Source organism: Adiantum capillus-veneris, chromosome 16, assembly GCF_014529385.1.
Source record: "Adiantum capillus-veneris isolate H3 chromosome 16, ASM1452938v2, whole genome shotgun sequence".
NCBI lineage: Eukaryota > Viridiplantae > Streptophyta > Polypodiopsida > Polypodiales > Pteridaceae > Adiantum > Adiantum capillus-veneris.
Window position 1 is genome coordinate 101578981 of NC_140946.1, and position 20235 is coordinate 101599215.

General features: G+C 40.5%; 1 protein-coding gene across 1 annotated transcript in view; it reads left to right on the forward strand.

Annotated features, from left to right (window-relative positions):
• Window positions 1-6144, forward strand: part of LOC147439548 (uncharacterized) — a 95489-nt gene extending 89345 nt beyond the window's left edge. Inside the window, exon 5 of the mRNA XM_086484036.1 lies at window positions 5520-6144. Within this exon, the coding sequence (XP_086340162.1) occupies window positions 5520-6144 (625 nt within the window). The remainder of the gene's footprint in view (window positions 1-5519) is intronic.
• The last annotated feature ends 14091 nt before the right edge of the window (window positions 6145-20235 follow it).

Consider the following 20235-nt stretch of genomic DNA (forward strand, 5'->3'; position numbering starts at 1 on the left):
AACTTAGAAATATGTTCCTCAGTGGGGGCACCACTTTATGAGGGCGAGCTTTTTGAAATGGGGCCTCTAAACCCAAACCAATGGGCCTACCCTCACAAAATGTTCGTAAAGAGGTACGCACACTACTTGGGGCACCACCTTCTTTTGGGGGTGGAGAAGGAAACCAATCAAAATAACACTTGCACTCACCCACTCAAGCAACACACTTTGAAAACCCCCTTACTCTATATACACTTTGGACACTTGAACACCATCAACGATTATGCAACCCAATGCCGTGCATCAAAATGAAATATGCAATTTGTGGAATAGCATTCACCTTCTCCCCATAATAATACCCATAATACATCCAAACTCTTCCTCTCTCAAGCACTCATCAAAAAATCATGCGCACAAGACTTGCCTCTCAAACACACAAGAGAATCACTTACATCAAACTAACACACTTTGCATAGAGAGCTCACCTCCATCTATGCAATGCCGTGACACAAATAAAATCACCATGAGAGGTAGCCACATGCATATGTAATGAAGCAAAAGAGAGTTGGAGTGAGAAATTTCTTTAGACCAATTGAATAAGTGTGGAGAAACAAACCAATGGTAAATTGAGAATAGAACACTTACTTGATTTCTCGCACACCTTTTAAGGGGAGGACAGACGCTAGCTAACCATCACGAATTGCGACACTTGAAAGTTTTGAAGATGATTTCATGATCATTAACATAACCATGAGAGAGATCATGATGTATTTACAAGTTATTGAGGTGCTACAAATGATTTATTGGGTTGATGGAGTAAGAGATTGTAGAATGGAAAGAGTGGAGAATAGAGTTGCACTTCCTCCAAAGAGGAGGGTTAGGAGGGAGGATGTGAAAGAGGGAGAGTTGGGGTTTTCTCTACTATTGATCAAGAAACAACATGAAGTTGAAAATATAGGTGTGTGTCCTTGAGTTTCTCCAAGGGGGGCTATTTATAGTTGTGTAGGAGTGGGATTATGCTACACTTAATTAGAGTAAGTGATTAGACCTAATTAAGTGTCCTTTGACCACTCATTGAATATTGGACATAAAAGGGACTATTTATTCACCAAAAATATCATTTTAGACCGTGAAGGCTCCATAGGGGTGCATAATGTAGGTGGGCCCCACCATGAGGCCCTATGGGTGGCTCCTGCGGGGTATCGCAACTTGTCTGTCTTGGCATTTAGAAAGCATCTTTAGGTTGGTCCCATCACATGCAAGTGACCTTGAATACTCATTGCTCTTCTAGAAGATGAGTAGGGGAAAAATAAGATCTCACCCTCTTGATTTACTTGATTTACAGTTCTCGTTTGCTGCGAATCTGACAGATTTACACTATTTTGACCATAACTTTTTACCTGTAGCTCGGAATGACATGCTTCAAAAGGAAAAATTGACCTTCTCAACATGTTTGCTATGAATTTGGACTATTCTTCACGCCCATGCACCAAGGAATTCGGTTTGGAAGGTCCACAGTAGGCTAGGGAACCTTTTGCTTCCAAGTCTTCTTGTATGGGCCCTTTGCTTGTATGCATCCAAGGGGAATCATGCTTTTTCAAAAGGCTATGATGCTTAAACAAATAGAGGAGGGCCCAATATTATTTTCTTGTGAAAAGAATATACAATTGGAGTCTTTTTGAAAGGAGAGAAACTATATGTATATTCTTAAGAGATATTGGGCCACCTATGTAGGGGGCATAGAAGACTTGTAGAGAGGGACCATAATCTTTGGTAAAGACAAGTGGAGAGTTGATTTCCATGGGAATTTATCTATATGGGGCGGAAGATGAATATATTATTTTTCTACTACTAATTCACAAGAGGTAAGAAAGTTTGGGGGTATATAGTTGGTTATTGTATGCTTATTCTATTTACAAAGCAAAAAAGAAAAGGGTGGTAATATAAATATATGACTAAGGTGACATTTTTGGGAAGAGTATAATGTATGTGTCACCACAAACGTTAAACGAAGAGGGGGAATTTACTCTAGATAACTTAATAGCGTAGAAAAATATATACACATATGAGGAAGAGGACGTTGAGTAGGCTGACAAATGTTGCAAAAAGATGGTTACCATTTTATTCCACTCATCGCCTATGTGTCTATACCTTGCACTTTCTTTCAAAGGTGAATCTAGGCTTTTCTTGGATTCATTTAGGTTTACTCTATTATTGAATATTCAATATGGTTGATGGGTGAATGCCCTGCCACCGAGTTTTGTTAACTCTTGGACGTCGCTATATAAGGCTCTATGAGCGTCGCTATAGGAAGCCTGCAACTGTCGCTACCTGCATCGCTATCTACATCGCTATATAGCGACGCACATAGCGACGATCTTAGCGACACTAGGGATATAAAAACCCAATGTATTTCCCTCACTAAAAATGTCACAAATGCACACAATCTCTTGTAGTGCAGCAACTGACACCGGCATCAAGCCATATTATCTCATCAACTTGGACTTTGTCTGCTCAAGTATGTCTTACTTTGTCTGCACACGGAATGGCCGTCAAGTCCTTTACTTCAAGTTTTGGTAGCATAACCAATTCAAAAGATGTGAAGATACTTCATCAATTGTCGAAAGAAGTCAACTAGAAGCCAGTCATGTAATCTTATTGAACGCATAACCAAAAAATCTTTTGACTTATCATAATCCAGAAACCAAAACCTTGTACCATTCAACCTGCTACAATAGATAACTACTACTCTTCAAATTTGCAACTTGCACTTTAGTAGACCACGTGATCAAACAGGATACCAGTCATTTGCCCCACTGTGAGCATTCCTTCAAAAAAAAATTGCACCATCCTCAAGGATCATAGAGAAAACAGAAGAATTTCTAATCAGTAGAGCATAAACATGAATTAACCGACAAATCTTCATGAAAACCACTTGGATCATATGGCATGTAAGTTAATTGCCCTGGACCATGCATATCTATGTCACCTCTTGGTTCAAAAGCTAGCTCAAAATCCCCTACATCATAGGGTAATATCAGATCCAATATAGCATCAGGTATCACTAGATACTTCCATATCATGTGTGCAATTGGCTCATCCAATTGTCGACAATCAATCACAGATAAAAGCATTAATAGTGCATCTTCGCTCTCACTAGTATTGGAATCCTAATCATGCATATGAATACATCAAGTCTTTAGAAAAACTCTCTTCATAAGGCTCGCAAGGTGCATCAAAAAACAATTCTCTATCTTGTAGAGGCTCAAAATCAAGTATAGCATCATCCAACAAATGCACAAGGTCATCATCCTTTGCATTTGCGCAAACTTGATCATGCATGAATCTAGATTGATTGGTATCCTTAGCATCTGTATTTTGAGAATCCTTCCAAAGCTTCATCCAATAAGCATGGAAGATCTAGGTCCACCGCTTTAGAAGGTTCCTTCATCTTGCACGTATCAGGCTGCTGTAAACTAAGATTTCCACATATGACATGCATACTAAACACATCTATTGTAAACTTCCCTTCAAGTCTTTCACCCTCATCCAAATATCTTTTCGCTTCTGTAGCACAAAGTTCAGCATGTACATCAAAAAATTTATCTGCTACTTTGTCTGTATCATCAGTGCAATGAAACCAATCATATCCAACACCAAGAGATGACACTATTACCATATACATGTGGTAGTGATGTGTGTGAACACACTAGGACTATCGGGGCATTTTTTCCCTCTTTAGGAGGTTTTGCACGGGGAGGTTTCCCTCCCCATGCATTGTATATATGCCCATTCACTCTAGGGCTATCTATCTTTCCATTACGCACTAAGAAATAAAATCTACGTTGTGTGCCTTGAGCTTCCTTCATCTTCTCTAACCTGTGTGTGTTTTCCTGCAACCCTAATTCCAGCAATTGATATTAGAGCAGGTTGCATCCTCCTGGGCTTAGTTGACAACTACTACAGCACACGCCTGCTCACTTTCTTTGATTTCAGTGAGGTTTGGCGAGCTTCACAGGTTGACAAATATCTTGGGAAAGCTCATAGATCTAAATTTTCTCAAATCTTTTATTCGGGCTCATTTCGGCCTTCGTTTCCACTATAGGAAGGTCTACAAAGGCAATTTTTCCATTTGGTGCAAATCTTTGTCGGTGTCATTTTTTGCATAACAGGTCCTATACAGCCTACTGCAGGTTGTGCTATATAGGAGTGATGATGTCACTCGGTTACTCCTCATTTCGGGTAGTTTTCACATAAGGTGCATATATTTTCCATGGTTGACAACAACATAGATGTGTACAAGATGTATGTTGTTGAGGACAGGTTGGATGGGGATAATTACCGTATTTGGGCTTACATGATGCAACATGTTCTTGTGTCAAAGAGCATCCGAAATATTGTGCAGGGCATTGATGTATGCCCTGGTTCTAAGGATGTAGGCAATGTTGAGGATGTTGCAATTCTTGCTACAAGGATTGCTTCTATTAGAGTTTTTTTGCCTATGGTAGAACAAGCTCGTATGGATGTAAAGGATGCATAGGCTCATGTGTTGATTGCATTGTTTGTGAAGCACACCATCACTCCTCACATTCGTTCAACAAAATTTGCAAAACAGGCTTGGGATATTCTCGCTGCTCTTTATGCAAGCCGCAATGAGGCTAAAATTGCTTTGTTGCGTAAAGAGATGGAATTGAAGATTATGCATGAGGAAGATGATATGGACACTTTTCTTGCTGGTGTCAAGGATATAAATGAGCAACTTATTTTTGCAGGTGAATTCATTTTAGATAGTTCCCTTGTGCAGACTCTTCTTCATGCCTTACTATACTTTTGCTAGTACTTGGAGGCTTATGACCCAAGGAAATCCTGAAGTTGTTAAGTCCGATGCATTGTGCACATTGCTATTAAAGAGTCACTTTCCAGAACCTGCAAGTTATTTTGCAGGTGAAGTCATTTTAGACAGTTCCCTTGTGCATAATCTTCTTGATGCCTTACGTGTGTTTGTGCACGTGTGTGTGTGTGTTTGGGGAGAGAGAGAGAGAGAGAGAGAGAGAGAGAGAGAGAGAGAGAGAGAGAGAGAGAGAGAGAGAGAGAGAGAGAGAGAGAGAGAGAGAGAGAGAGAGAGAGAGAGAGAGAGAGAGAGATTATATGTGTGAGAGATAGGATTCTAGCCCTACCAATGTTTTGGTATGCCAAAAATGGTTTTTGAATTGAAATTGCCAAAGATGAGTTTTGAAGAAGAGACCAAACTTTTCTTAGGAGGGTAAATGTGAATGGCAAGTGGAGACGTGCACTGTGTGTGTGTGTGTGTGTGTGTGTGTGTGTGTGTGTGTGTGTGTGTGTGTGTGAGAGAGAGAGAGAGAGAGAGAGAGAGAGAGAGAGAGAGAGAGAGAGAGAGAGAGGGTTCCTTTAGAAGATGACGATTGCAGTGATGATTTCGTATGCTTTTATTTGATTGCAGGAATGTTCTTGAAATGAGTTATGTATTAGCTAGAAAATCATTTTGGATATCTAATCATGCACTTTGATATATATTCAAGTGTTTCCCATAGAAAAAAAAGCTCTTTAGCAAACGAGACTACGGAATCGCTTTCAACCACCACCACATATCAGAGCCATCCTTCTCAGCATCCACATATTCTTCGTAGCAACACAACCAACAACATTTCACGAACATCGTTCAATGCTAGCAATACAACGAGCGTTATTTCACGAGAAGATACTTCAAACGATTGCCCTCCGTGGAATCATGGTCACTTTACATCTAATTATGATATCAATGTTCTTGTGAGTGGAGATTCTCACACTGGCTTCCCAGACCTCATATACTCACCTAGTAAGGCATATTATTTGATTATGCAACAGGATTGCAATTTGGTGTTATACCATTCTGTAATTGGTTATGGAGACAAGCCATTATGGGCATGTCCAGATTCTAAATGCTTTGGACATGGAGCACAGTGTTTTGCTCGCATCAACCTAGATGGTACTTTTGCTGTGTACAATAGTAATGGTAAGTCACTTTGGTGGACCCCTACACAATGCACTAGCGGACCTGGTTGCTGGTCTCGAACCTACCTTGCCGTACAAGATGATGGGAACCTTGTCCTTTATCTTCAGGAAACCGGGGAAGCCCTTTGGGCTTCAGGCACAGATGGCCAATAAGCCATTATATATACTTTTATAGCCTAGTTGTTTGATATTGATCTTCTTCTACATTAGATACTCAGGACAATGCAACATTGCCCACTCGAATGGCTTGATGCTCCAATTTTCTTGGTCAAGGTATCTTGCAAGGTGATTAAAGAGGTTTGCTTCCCCATCATGTGGTTTGTAACTACTAGTATGTTATTGTGTTGGTTGAAACCTGTTTGGGGTTTTGTTGATATATTATGTATCTGATGTTGGTGGTGTTGTTTATGATGTTGGATGATCGCAATAGTGTTTCTATGGGGCCTTTTTTTCTACTCGTTTTGCTAATACATGTTTCCCACCCACACTAGTTGGTGTTGATATTGCAATAAAAAACTAAGGCACATGTATACACATATGCCATGACAGTGCAGTTATACACAAACACAAGTGGATATGCTATACAGATGGATTGTAAGAGGCTCTTCACATGGGTTAGTGACATATCACTTTTCTAGGAGGAAGAAGCTGTTCCCACAAGAGTTGCAACAAAAGCGTTGTCGTGCCGTGGCACATACGTAGTGTGAAATATAAACACTCACCTCACTTTTGACACTTATTCATGCATGGAAAGAAAAGCGATAATATACCTATTGTGATATATGCTAAAGCTGATACTGCGGTCGGTATCATGTGCATACCTATACGGGGAATCGTGGCCCTAGATGTGGCACCTTTGCATGCTTTCCCACTTGACAAGATTTCTCATCTTGTTGGAAAATGTACATATCCAATTGTTTCATGGTGGCACACTCATCTCGCCTATAATGACTGATGCGGGCCAAAACTCTCAAAAATAACAACTAACAAGGGCCATCGTAGAATTGCGTGAAAAGTGACTCAAAATGGTATTTTGATATAAAAAAATGATGCCTATCTATGCCTTTTATGCTTATGCGAGTGATCCCACAAATTTGGGGATTTTTCTAACTCTGTTTGGGAATTTTTGCATCCAAAATGGTATTATTTGGGTCAAAAATGAGATGAAAATGGCCTAAAAATTGAGAGATCAGTTGAGAATGCCGCAGGGAAGATAGAGAGGGCTGCTTTTTATAGAAAAAACATGAAATCTATCACTACTATGTAATTGCTTCCATGGGTGCTCAATCTATGTGTAGGGCAGTCCTGCCTCTTCGTAATCTTGTATCTGAGATTGTGAAGGAGTGAATTAGGTTTTCCCCTTATCAAAATGGTGTGTAGGATTCACTTTAGAAGCTCTTAAATCTCTGAAAATTTCAAAAATGGTCGCCATGAAGTTGGAAGTTCGTGTATTGCTTTCATCTAGTTTGATGTTATGACTATGTAATTGGGGGCGAGGCTACATTATACCATGAAAGAGATTTGGGTTTTGATTGAAAGATGTTCTATGAGAGGTGAAGTTTCATGGCTGGAAGTTTATTGTTCTTTATTGCTCTTTTTAAGTAAATTTGGATGTGAATTGGTTATCATTTCATCATGAACCCGTATACAAAAACAAGCAATTTTCAAGCATAATAGGAGAGAGGGCTTGTGACTATCTTGTTACAAACGCTCTAGGATTTCCATTCATATTTAGAAAGAGAGTTGTTGATTTTCCATAAACGATTTATCTAAAACTGTTTGTGACTTTCATCACAAACTCTCATAGCCAGAGGTTCTGCACCTTCCCAGCTAAACCACACACATTCCGATATCACACATCCCAACACTTGTTGCCCATTGAAAGGTCGCATAATGTCTTGGCTAGGGTCATAAACTATGGTAGGCAATAACTTTGTGCATTTTGAGGTTATTGAGCAGGCACGTTGGTAGCCTTTAGTGCCTCCATTTGTAGAGAGAGAGAGAGAGAGAGAGAGAGAGAGAGAGAGAGAGAGAGAGAGAGAGAAAGAGAATCTAAGAATCTGTTTGCGAATCTCACCTGCATGTTATTAGTGCACCATGACATTGAAGAGAGGCAGAGAAGAACAAGAGGAGAATTTTTTAATGTCATAAGAATAATCTCAATAGACTTATAGATCTATCTAATGGGCTTTGAACTAAAAAACTTCTAGTTAAGAGGGAACAAAGATAGCCAACCTAGCTCATTAAAGTGATAGAAGGATGAGAGTCTATTTGTTTTTGCATCATGATAGTGCACAAAGACTGAGATAGAGAGAGGGAGAGAGAGATAGAAGAAGAAAAAAAGATGTTTGAACCTCAAAATTGAGATGTTACAAAACCTTATTAGAGTGGTGCCCATACAAACGTCTCTCTCTCTCTCTCTCTCTCTCTCTCTCTCTCTCTCTCTCTCTCTCTCTCTCTCTCTCTCTCTCTCTCTCCCCCTTTGTTGCCCATACTAAATGATGGTAGACGTGGATGTTGGGAAACAAAGACCTACATCATACACCGACTTTGAGTGTTGAAGTGGCCAATTTAGACTCAAGATGGGTAACATATGCGAGTCTTGGGGCCCAAAAACCATTAATAGAGGCTGCAAGGTGAGTGGTGCTAACCTATGCTTGGTTCCTATTGATGGCATGTGGCATCATGAAATAACTTCACATAGACAGAATAGCTCACTTACAAAATCACATTCTGTGTGATTTATCTTTGATCCACAAGAATGTTCATTCATAAAGCCCGTTGATAAGTTTTTTATGGTTTCCATGTTCTCTATTCCTACACATGTGAGCAGAAAAAGGGTGAGAAATCTCTAGATTGTCTCAAAGGAGGCAAAGTGAGGTCTTCTATTCCAATGTAAGCACTCACAGGAAGCTCTAGATTGTCTCAAAAGAGGCAAAGTGAGGTCTTCTATAATTGCAATATAAGCACTAATCCTTGCATCTAAAAGGCATGTCGATTCGGGTAGGAAGTTAATACAAGAAAACATGCTCATAATGAGATGGCTAGTTAATGGCTCTTGCAAAAACCATCTTGCTTGGAAATTTGATTGGGCGGCAGTGTGCTATATGTCAACATCAAAGTTTCTATCTTGGAATGCACCTAGAGGTGGATATGTTTATCTAGAGTTATCCAAAGAAGCATTTTTATGACGTTGTCACTATCGGTTCATGTAGTTTGGCCATGTGATCACCAACTTACTTTGGACGAGGGTGAGACACACTTTGGTAATGTGAAAGAAAAATACAACATTGCACCAAACACACTTTGCCTGATGGTTCTAGGAAAGCTCTAATGAAGTGAAGCCTTGATGAGTTGGCTGCTTGCATCAATGGCTAAACTAGGTCAGCCTCTAAGGGTAGTCTACAAGGGTGGCAATGATAATGAGACATAGTGATGGGGGTGATGGAGTTTTGGGAGGGTCCAAGAGCTTAAGCCCACAGTGTTTTCAACATGTACGAGTGCTACCGAGGGTTCATAATGGCCAAGGGTGATATTTTTTCTAGTGGTGCATTCGTATACGGGTTGACAACATTATTATATTCTTGGATGGATGGCCTCAAAAGAGGATGAAGCTTTTGATTGACCCTAAACATTGACTTGAATGACTACAAAAACGTAGTATCGAGGAGCCATAGTAGAACCCAATTTGATCACATGTCTTGACGATGAATGGTCAAGTGGCCTTAACTATACATGACACTGATCAAAGAGGGACAACGGCTGTACTCTATAGAGGACACAAGAAGTTTTAGACAAATTCTCACAATAATTCCCACATTGTGACTTACCTCAACATCATGAGCTTTTGTGAGGGAGGCATCGCATACCTAGCTAGGTATGATTGGGGGAAGGGGACCATCGGCCCGGTGGGGGGACCGGTGGTCCCGAGCCCCCAATCGTATCTAGCTAGGTATGTGGTGCCTCTCGAACAGAAGCTCATGATGTTATGCATTGTATGAAAAACACTCCATTTTTCCACATGAGAAAAATCCTAAATCCTCTTGTGTGAGTAGTTTCCTTCAGAATGGGTAAGGACCATCCTATCTCTTTTCATCTTCGGATGTCACCCACAGAGGGCGCTTCTGATGCCCCATGAGAGGTTCTCTCCCTCTTCTCTCTCGGAGTTCTTTGCGGTGTTCCTATAAAGGTTTGAACTTATTCTTCTCTCTGATCTCTTTCTTCGTAGCATGATGATCGTCTCTCTCTCCATACAGCTTCAAAGGTTTCATAGAAGTTTTTCCAGGGTTGACAAAGAGCCCAATGACCTCAGACAGTAAATCGCTTGATTGATAACGATGTCAAAAGGCCCTTCTCTCTCTCTCTCTCTCTCTCTCTCTCTCTCTCTCTCTCTCTCTCTCCCGCATTTTACAGCTTTAAAGGTTTCATACGAAGTTTTTTGAGGGTTGACAACGAGCCCAATGACCTCAGATAATAAACCACTTGATCGATACGGATTTCAAAAATCCCTTCTCTACGAGCTGAGTCAATGGGGCCAATCGTTATACTATGACCAAGTTGGAGGTGTTAAATGTATGTTATCTATGATTTGTAACCATCATGGTGTACATTCAATGTTGGTGACCCAAGCTTGATGGTTGGACCTTTTGAGCTTGAGTGGAAGCTGTCAAAGATGGGCGAAAGCTATGTGCAAATGATGTAGCGAGTAGAGTAAAGTCTCATGAGGAGACTATGAGAAGAATTTTGTGAAAAATGGTGTGCTTGGCATTGCTTCATGTCCAAGATGTCGTCACTAAGAGTGCAATGATTGCAAGACATGGACCACCGAGCAAGCCAAGAAGCAATAAATTGCTTTCATTGGCTAATGCAAAGTGAGAGTTTCTTAGCTATAGGGCATGGTTGCAACTCTAGTTGCAAGGGCTAACAAATTCACAATTTGGTTGCTAATCATTGGATCTTTGAGAAGAACATCAGGCTTTGCAGTATAGTGCAAAAAGTGCTTGACGAGCTTTCTATATAAAACTATCAATTTCCACCCACATGTCCACGTTCCTTATGCATTGAGAGTCATTGATCATCAAGGAGATGTTAAGAAGGACATAATAAGGTACAAGGAACCTCTACTCATTGACTTCTTGTAACTGCATGATAGATAATATACAAAGCTCAAAAGATGCCTAGAAGAAAAATATTCAAGTCAAAATATAACAGCAATAAGTGCTTTGGAAGATGGCATGCAACGATATCTCTTAGGAATCCCTTGATTGTTTTGCACGAAAGCCATGTAGTGGCACCACTAGGGGTGCATCCAATTATTTTTTAATGCTGTGCATGTGTATCATCACGCATATTCCTCTCCGGAATAATATTATGGTTCATTTAGCTTTCTAGGAATGCTATTACATCTTTAACTCCCATGCTAGTCGTGGAGCTAAAGAAGGCCTCATACGCACTTTGTAGAGAAATCAAATTCCCAATAGATACTGATTTGTCTATCCCTGCAGTGCAAAAAAGTCTCAAATGGTCTCAATGGAGGAAAAGGAGAAGGGGGGGCTAGGGGTAGGGGTGGGGGTGTAAATTGTTTTTTTTTAATGCTTAAAGGGAGCTCAAAGGGCAGCGTAAGCATGTAGCTTAGTGGTTAAGGTTGAGCTTTACATATGTCCATGTGATGAGGTCAAATCCTACCCATCAGGATTGATTTTAAATCGTGGAGATGCTAAAGCATCTTGGGAAGATTCTATCTAATAAAAATTGAAAGTAGACCGAGTAGTAGAGAGATATATTTATAAGGTGGACATTTTAACTTGTAACGAATTAAAACCTAAGCTACTTAACTTGGCCTTGTTTGGCCCTCCTAATTGGACCAAAACTTGCCAAGTTATCCTTAATTACAAGCTAACAACTCACTTTCTCTTGCAAAGAATGTGTTGTACACACGGTTACATTTTGACATGCACACTTGTCCTGGAAATTTCCTAGAATTATAGTTTTTTTTGGTAGTTTAAATGCATTTTTTGCAAGACAACTCACATTTTCGTCAGTTAAAAACAAGCAAAATATCCAGAGACGAGAAATGCTCGTAAAAACGTAACCTTGGTTGTACATTGCATGACAATGGCTAGAAAACCATGAAGGGAAAGTATGCCATTGCACCTAAAAGCGTACATGTCCAAGGCTATGTAGATCAAGACTTCTTCATTTCCCCTCTCAAGCATGCGGATGTTTTGTTAGATGCCCCTGGGTTTGATAAGCTCTGCACTAAGTAACACTAGGAAATAAACGAAGGGGGGTGAGGATGTGTGTGAGTGTGTGTGTGTCTGTGTGTGTGAGAGAGAGAGAGAGAGAGAGAGTTACATGCTTACATTTTTTCCATAAGTCCTCTTTAATTTTCCGTTGAAAAATACGTTATTAGCTTTGATGATCAAATGACATTGTGAATGCACCACAAAAGAACAAAATTTTAAGATGGGGTAGCGACATATGCTTAATAGCCATTTGTTGTTTTCTAACACTTTATGTTAATAGCCCTTTGTTACTTTCTAGCAAGCGCTATTCAAAGATTTGGCTTTAGAATTAATTTGCCATGTAGTTAATGAGATCTTTGGTTCTCACGTATGTAGGTTTTGAAAGCACAATTTTGAATAAACGAGCTTCTGGTTCGGAAAGCGGTTGCTCAGAATTCATTGATTGAAGGATATGTCCATTCAAGGAAGGGCAAGGAAGCAAGCTTTGGGTCTCTCTCTCTCTCTCTCTCTCTCTCTCTCTCTCTCTCGCGGGATATTTTTATTGGAGCTGTGCAGACATAGGGAGAGCCTCGTGAGAAGACCAGATCACCGATTTTTCTAGACTACGTGCACGACATTCATATAAACAGGCATCACAACAAACTTCAAAGTCCACATGTACCAGAGGTACACTAACTTACAGAGCCAATGAGATTGGGAAATCTAGATGCCCACAATCGCAAGGGTCATCGAGACATCGGTGTAAGCGGCATCAGAGGGTCCGGGACTATTCTGGCACAACATGTGAGATGCCCAATAAGAGTACTCAATAAGGAGGACATTGATGAGCTCAGCCAAAGACCCATGCTCGATATCATAGGATAAGATCTTGATTCCAATATCTCAGCCTTTCATTTCATCCCATTTCATTTTGTTCCATTTCACTTCAGTTCAGTTTAATTTCAGTTTTCTAGTCTTTTACACAGACATTGTATTAGATTCACCATTTGCAAACTCTTTTGTCTCATAGGTCACTTTGGCATTTTGAAGACATTAATATATCATTTCATATTGTTTCATTTCTCTCTCTCTCTCTCTCTCAACATGGATAGTGAAAAGCACATGTCTAGGGAGAAGATTTCTCTTGTTTCCACCACATATGCACAAAGGAATGTCTTTCTCTAGTGTTACTAAATGATGCCAATGGATGCTCGGCAACAAATTCCTACAACACACACTTGCTTTGAGTGTTGAAGATGCCAATTTAGACTCTAGAGGGCAACCTATGTGAATCTTGGGTCCGAACAACCATTAAGAGAGGATGCAAGGTGAGTGGCGCTAACTTATGCTTGGTTTGTACTGATGGAATGTGGCATCATAAATAACTTCACATAGACTTAATAAATCACTTACAAAATCACAATGTACGGCATGATATATCTTTCATCCGCAATTATGGTGCATTCAAAAAAGCCCAATAAGTTCTTGGTGGTTTCCATGTTCTCTATTACTACATATGCCAATGGAAAAGGGTGAGAATTCTCTAAATTTTCTCAAAGGAGCCAAAGTGAGGTCTTTTATTCCAATGTAAGCAGTTACAAGAAGCTCTAGATTGTCTCAAAGGAGGCAAAGTGAGATCTGATATTCCAATGTAAGAAGTTACAAGAAGCTCTAGATAGTCTCAAAGGAGTCAAAGTGAGGTCCTCTATTTCAATGTAAGCACCTACCCTTGCATCTAAAAGGCATGTCAATTTAGGTAGGAAGTTGATATGAGGAAGTTGAGATGGTTAGTTAATGGCTCTTGCAGAAACCTTCTTTCTTGGAAATTCAAGTTTTTATCTTGGAATTGTCAACATCAAAGTTTTTATCTTGTAATGCACCTAGAGGTGGATATTCAGATCTAGAATTGTCCAAAAAAGCATTTCTCTTGATGTAGTCACTATTGTTTCATGTACTTTGGTCATGTGGTCACCCAATTATTTTAGACACATTTGGTTAATGCCAAAGAAAAATATAACATCGCACCAGACACACTTTGCTTGTAGGTTCTAAGAAATCACTAATGAAGTGAAGACTCAATGAGTTGGTAGTTTGCAAGAGAGGCCAAACTACCAAATAATTTTCTCCCAAATAATTTTCTCATGTTAAACTGATCATTTAATATGTAGAAGTACCAGGGGAGTAAAAGCTAGAATATTGGCAAGGCTTCCAGACTGGTCTCTGCAAAGATCTAAAGGAGGGAAAACAGGAATCCAAAGGGGGACAGTCTTCAAGAGAGCAATGTGCTGCAATGGTGCTTAAAAGACCTAAGGTTTAGCTCCCTTAAGACTTCAATAGGCTAAGGTTCCTAGTTTTTTAACAAAGGCCAATGTAGGGGAAAATTGGATGGTCATGGGGAGAATAAAAAGTCTTCTCACATCCCTATCAAGGAGGGGGCGAGCGTGAGAGTAGGGGATGAGAGAGAAACACACGCACACACACACACACACACACACACTCCAAAGCTCCCCCTTTACACAAAGGGAATAATGGACACTTGTCAGGCTCCTAGGCTAGTTGCCCCCAAGCTTCACTCAAATCCTATTGGATGGCCATAAAGGTAGACCAATGAGAATTAGGCTAGAGTAAATTTAGTCTAATGAATTTAAAAATTCTTGATAAAAGAACCAATAGAAATCAAGCTCCCTAGAAGACTATTTGACAGTCTACCAAGGGGTATAATGAGCATTCAACAGCCCAATGGCTTGCCGGATTCCTATTGGCCGCGGAAGACTAAGAGGTCCAATGAGAGTTTAATTGAATTATTCAATTACCTAAATCTCTCACAAAAGGGCAAAGGGGGAAACATGTCACAAGGCTAGCAATTATGCTTCTAATTTGTGATTGGCTAAGGTTTGCATGGGCCAATGGGATGCGAGCATGAGCAAATAGCAAGAGGGATCAACCAACATGTGAGAGAAGGCTGCATTTTACTCTAAATAATTGCTACACACACACACACACACACACAACTCATGTGTGCAAGAAGAACTCCATCTCCTTCTCCAAGCATTGAGAAGTAGAGGCCTACACCAACAACTCTTGGCTATGGAATGCAAATCCAACCAAGAGCCAAGCTTCAATGGCATGCTCATCTCCTCTACCATTCTAAATACTAGTCCAAGCTATTCTATTAGAGTGATTATGTAAGGATAATACTTCTTTCTTGTAAGATACCTCTTATTCCTCTCAATCTATCCTTATTCCCTGCTAGCTCTCACCATTTTTGAAGGTGTGTGAGGTCTTGAAACTGAGGCTAGGGACACTAGGTTTGTTTTTCAAGCATAATTTTGTGTATGAAGCTTCCATCTTTATTACACCAACAAGTTTTATCCAGGAACACAAAGATTGTATTGTACAAAAGTCTCCTTTGATGGGAGAAGCTATAATACAAAACCTTTATGGAGGGGGGACCAGCTCCATGTATATCGGGTCCTCAACTATTGTCAATTTTTCTCTTTCTCTCTCTTTTCAAGTATTATCAATGCCAAATTAGCTAGGTGTAAACTGCTATGTTGCTTTCTCAAATTAAGTACTCTATCTATGCTCATTAGAATCTTGTTCTTAATGAAAGCTCACTATGTTATCAATTACCACTACACACAAGTTACTAGTGCATTAAATGTTACATTGGCATCATAGCTATTGGTTACTCTTTTCTTGCTCAAGAAGAGGGGTCTTCAAGCTTGCTACAAATGGTTGGTGTTATTAAATGCAAAAGAGTAAGTAGAATATGGATTTTTCATCCTTGAAGCATACCTGCTTTATGCAGTTAACAGGAACACCGTCGAGAGCTATGGTCTTAATAATGGAGTCCTACGGGTCTTGTCTATGGCTTAACCATTATTGAGCTATTATAAGCTTGATAGAAATTGGTGATATCTTGCCTCTGTTGAACCCTCTCTTCTATTCCTTGCAATTAATAACATTCGAGCCACGGGTATAGATACTTGAGTGCTTATCTTTGAAGGTAAAGAGGAGTAATTAACTAGGGCTTGAAGTGCCAAAGTACAAGTAAAATTTTACCATTAAAATTTGCTAGTATGGCTAACAAAGGAAAGGATATTGAAATGAATGTTGATAGCTATGATTTTGCTAATGAAAGAGCAACTAATGATACCCCTATGCTTGTAAACTATGTTGTTTCTAAGCTTCAACAAGCCCTCGGCAACCCATCCCTCCAAGGTAAAGTGCTACAGCAATTGCGCACCCATGGTATTCTCTAAACTCCCCACCAAGAAGAGAGAGTACCTAGAAAGCCTCCTAGTGAGACTTCTATAAGAGGACTCTCTCCAATAAGAAAGGAAGAAGAGTATCTATATGAAGGGCTCAAAAATCTAGTACTCGATGACGCATCTCCTTCCCAAAGGAGAACCCAAGTTTCAACGGTAGAGAATATCCCACCGTAAGAACGAGAAAAAAATGAGTCTCCAGCCACCTCGACGGAGATGGCTCCACGAAGATGGTGGGAAAAACGCTCTCCAACACCCCCTAGATGGAGAAGACCATTGCATACTTATCTACACCATAATTCAAAGAGGGACGAGAGAAAACAAGATAAAAAAAGGCGAGAAAGATGTCACCCTCTTCTCCATCTTCTTCATTCTCTTCCTCTTCTGAAGAAAGTGATGGTGCATACAAGGAGGAACAAGGGAAGAAAAAAGAGAGAAAGAGGTCATCCTCTTCTCCATCCTACTCATGTTCTTCCTCTTCTGAAAAAAGTGACGGTTCAGCTCTTGAAATCCTATGCCGTCTGGAAGAGGTCGTCCAAGCTCAAAAAGTTCAAAGAGGTAGGAAAGAACATATCTTTTCTTACCTATGATGGCACTTTTGGTGCTACGGGCAAAGTCTTGGCCTTCATCCAATAATTTGATGTGGAGTTTGGAGATGAGGGCTTCACGCAGTCATCTAAGCTACACCGTATAGCTATGCATTTTCAAAAGTCTGCCAGGCAATGGTGGTCTAGCCTACGAGCAAATGGTGAATCTTCGCAAACATGTAAATCTTTAAGAGCTTTCATTATGAAGCAGGTTCTGGCTACCCATGCCGAAGACAAAGTACTCACCAAATGGCAAAGCTTGAAGCTCTCCCCCTCCAAATCTATCTACAAATATGTAGACAAGTTTTGGGATTTACATCTCAAAGCCGCTGTTTTTAGAAATATGAATTTTTGAGAGCAAAAACAACAGTTTTGTGCGGGTTTAACTGAGGATATGGCGAAATATGTTAACTCCCAAGGGCCACGCACCATACATGTAGTCATATACCATACCATGGTGGCTTCATAAATCAACTTCCAACAAGGGGCTAAGAGAAATCTTAAGCCCACAGAAAACAAGGATAATGTCCAAAAGTCTACCAGAGGTAACGCCTAAGGGGAAGGACAACGTTGAAAAGTCTCCCAAAGGTAACGCCAACAACAACAAAGCTAAGGAGAAGGGAATTTATAAAGGCAAAAATAAACTCTCTCCTAAAGAGCTAAAGAGTTATAAAAAAGATAGCCGTTGTTTCAAGTGCAAGGAGCAAGGGCATGCCTATTGTGCTTGTCCCCACAAGAATACATGTAATGAGCCTCCTAGAGCTACCTTGGTCAAAACTCAAGAAGAGGATGCTCATCACAAAGGATCTCCTCTATGCCATGATTTGGGAAAGGTTTGAGAACATGATGCTTTTATTCTCTTTGACCTTGGTTCTACTCACAATTTTATATCCACAGAGTTTTCCACCAAGCTAGGAATCCACCTATGGCATGGGAGATGTCCTACCTGCCAATGATTCTTTTAACGGGCAAGAAGCCTCAGTTACTCCCTTAATTGAAAAATTGAGGCTTCATGTCCAAAGCTATGTGGACAAGGAGGATTTCTTTATCTGTCCTCTCAAGCACGAGGATGTAATCCTAGGGGCACCATGGTTTGATTGCATGGCTTCCAATGTTAAATCCCTTGAAAGACAAATCTACTTTAGATTCAGGGAAAAAGATATGTACATAGATGCTAAGGAGTTTGGTAGTACCATACCTCTTGTACATAAGCAAGCTTTCAATAAGTCAATAAAGAGCTCTATTTCCGTGTACATGATTTTTGTTAAAGATTCTCGGAATAAACCTAACGCTTTAGCAAAAGAAAATATAAAAAATCAAAATGAATTAGAGTTATCCAATTTCCTCAAGGGATTCCAATATATTTTTATTGACGATATCCCTTGTGAGCTACCTCCCAATGCGCGCACACTACAACACTACATGAAGATATCGACGCGTATATATCGACGGCCATGCTTTTCCACGTGTATATCGACGTAACTAGCGTGCGTCGCTATATGCGTCGCAGTGTGCGTCGATATACGCGTGGAAAGGCTTTATTTGCCACGCGTATATCGACGCATATATCCACGCGTATAGCGACGCAAAAAATTTGGGGGAAAAAAGCGAAACCCGCGCGCAGGGGTCATTTTCGCCTGCTCACATCTTGGCCGAAATCTGCTGCGCAGGTATTATGTCCATCTCCACACCCCCCCCTCCTCCCCCCCCCCCCCCCCCAACCCCTCCCTCTCTCTCTCTCTCTACATCGTGTGTACGTGTGTAGGAAAGAGAGAGAGAGAGAGAGAGAGAGAGAGAGAGAGCGGTGTGTGTGTGTGTGTAGGAAAGAGAGAGAGAGGTGTGTGTGTGTGTAGGAAATAGAGAGAGAGAGAGAGAGAGAGAGAGAGAGAGAGAGAGCGTTGTGTGTGTGTGTGTGTAGGAAAGAGAGAGAGAGAGAGGTGTGTGTGTAGGAAAGAGAGAGAGAGAGAGAAAGAAATATGTGTGTGTGTGTAGGTAATCAGAGAGAGAGAGAGAGAGAGAGAGAGAGAGAGAGAGAGAGAGAGAGAGAGAGAGAGAGAGGTGTGTGTGTGTGTGTAGGAAAGAGAGAGAGAGAGAGAGAGGTGTGTGTGTAGGAAAGAGAGAGAGAGAGAGGTGTGTGTGTAGGAAAGAGAGAGAGAGAGAAAGAAATGTGTGTGTGTGTGTAGGTAATCTGACAGAGAGAGAGAGAGAGAGGGAGAGAGAGAGGGAGAGAGAGAATTAATGTATGCTTAGGAAATTAAAATTAAAGAAAAAAAATTAAAGAGAGAAATGAAATGAAATGTTATATTAACGTCTTCGAAAGGCCAAAGTGACCTATGAGACATGAGACAAGAAAGTTACAATGTGATGGATCTGATACAAAGTCAGAGTAAGAAGATGACAAAATAAAGTATTATGGAATCCTAAACTGCTGGGTGTGGACTAAACGGCTAAACCAGCTAGTTGGGATAGGTAGATCATAGGAGATCCAGCATCTGTCGCTGGCGGATCTCATCAACCTCCTCCATGGTCAGTAGTCTCACCGGGCGTTGTGCATGTCGAGCCAAAGTGACCTAGATAGATCCTCTCATGCAGCCTCTATCGATGTTGTGTAGTCCTCCGCAGTCGTTGGCGTCTAGATCTCCCTAGCTCAGTCGCTCGTTTGATCAGTAGAGAGATAGGGAAGTAGAGAGAGATAGAGATAAGAAATAGAGAGATAGAGAAAGAGAGTTATATATATATATATATATATATATATATATATATATAGAGAGAGAGAGAGAGAGAGAGAGAGAGAGAGAGAGAGAGAGAGAGAGAGAGAGATAGGGAAGTGGAGAGTCGAGACAGAGAGAGAGATAGGAAAATAGGGAAATAGAGAGAGAAAGAGAGATAGCGAGAGCGAGATCGAGAGAGAGACAAAGAGAGATAGCGAGAGCGAGATCGAGAGAGAAAGAACGAGAGATAGGGTACGTAGACAGAGAAGAAACTATGGAACTAAAAGAGGCAAAGGGGTTTTGCCTGCTACATGCATTGACATGTACACCTGGGAGTGCACGTATGTGTCTACCCATATAGGATTTGACCAATAAAGACGAGATTTTCACCCGGTGGTCCTGATCTCCGTACACCTCTGGACCGAGGTGTACGGAGATTGGGCAAGACTAG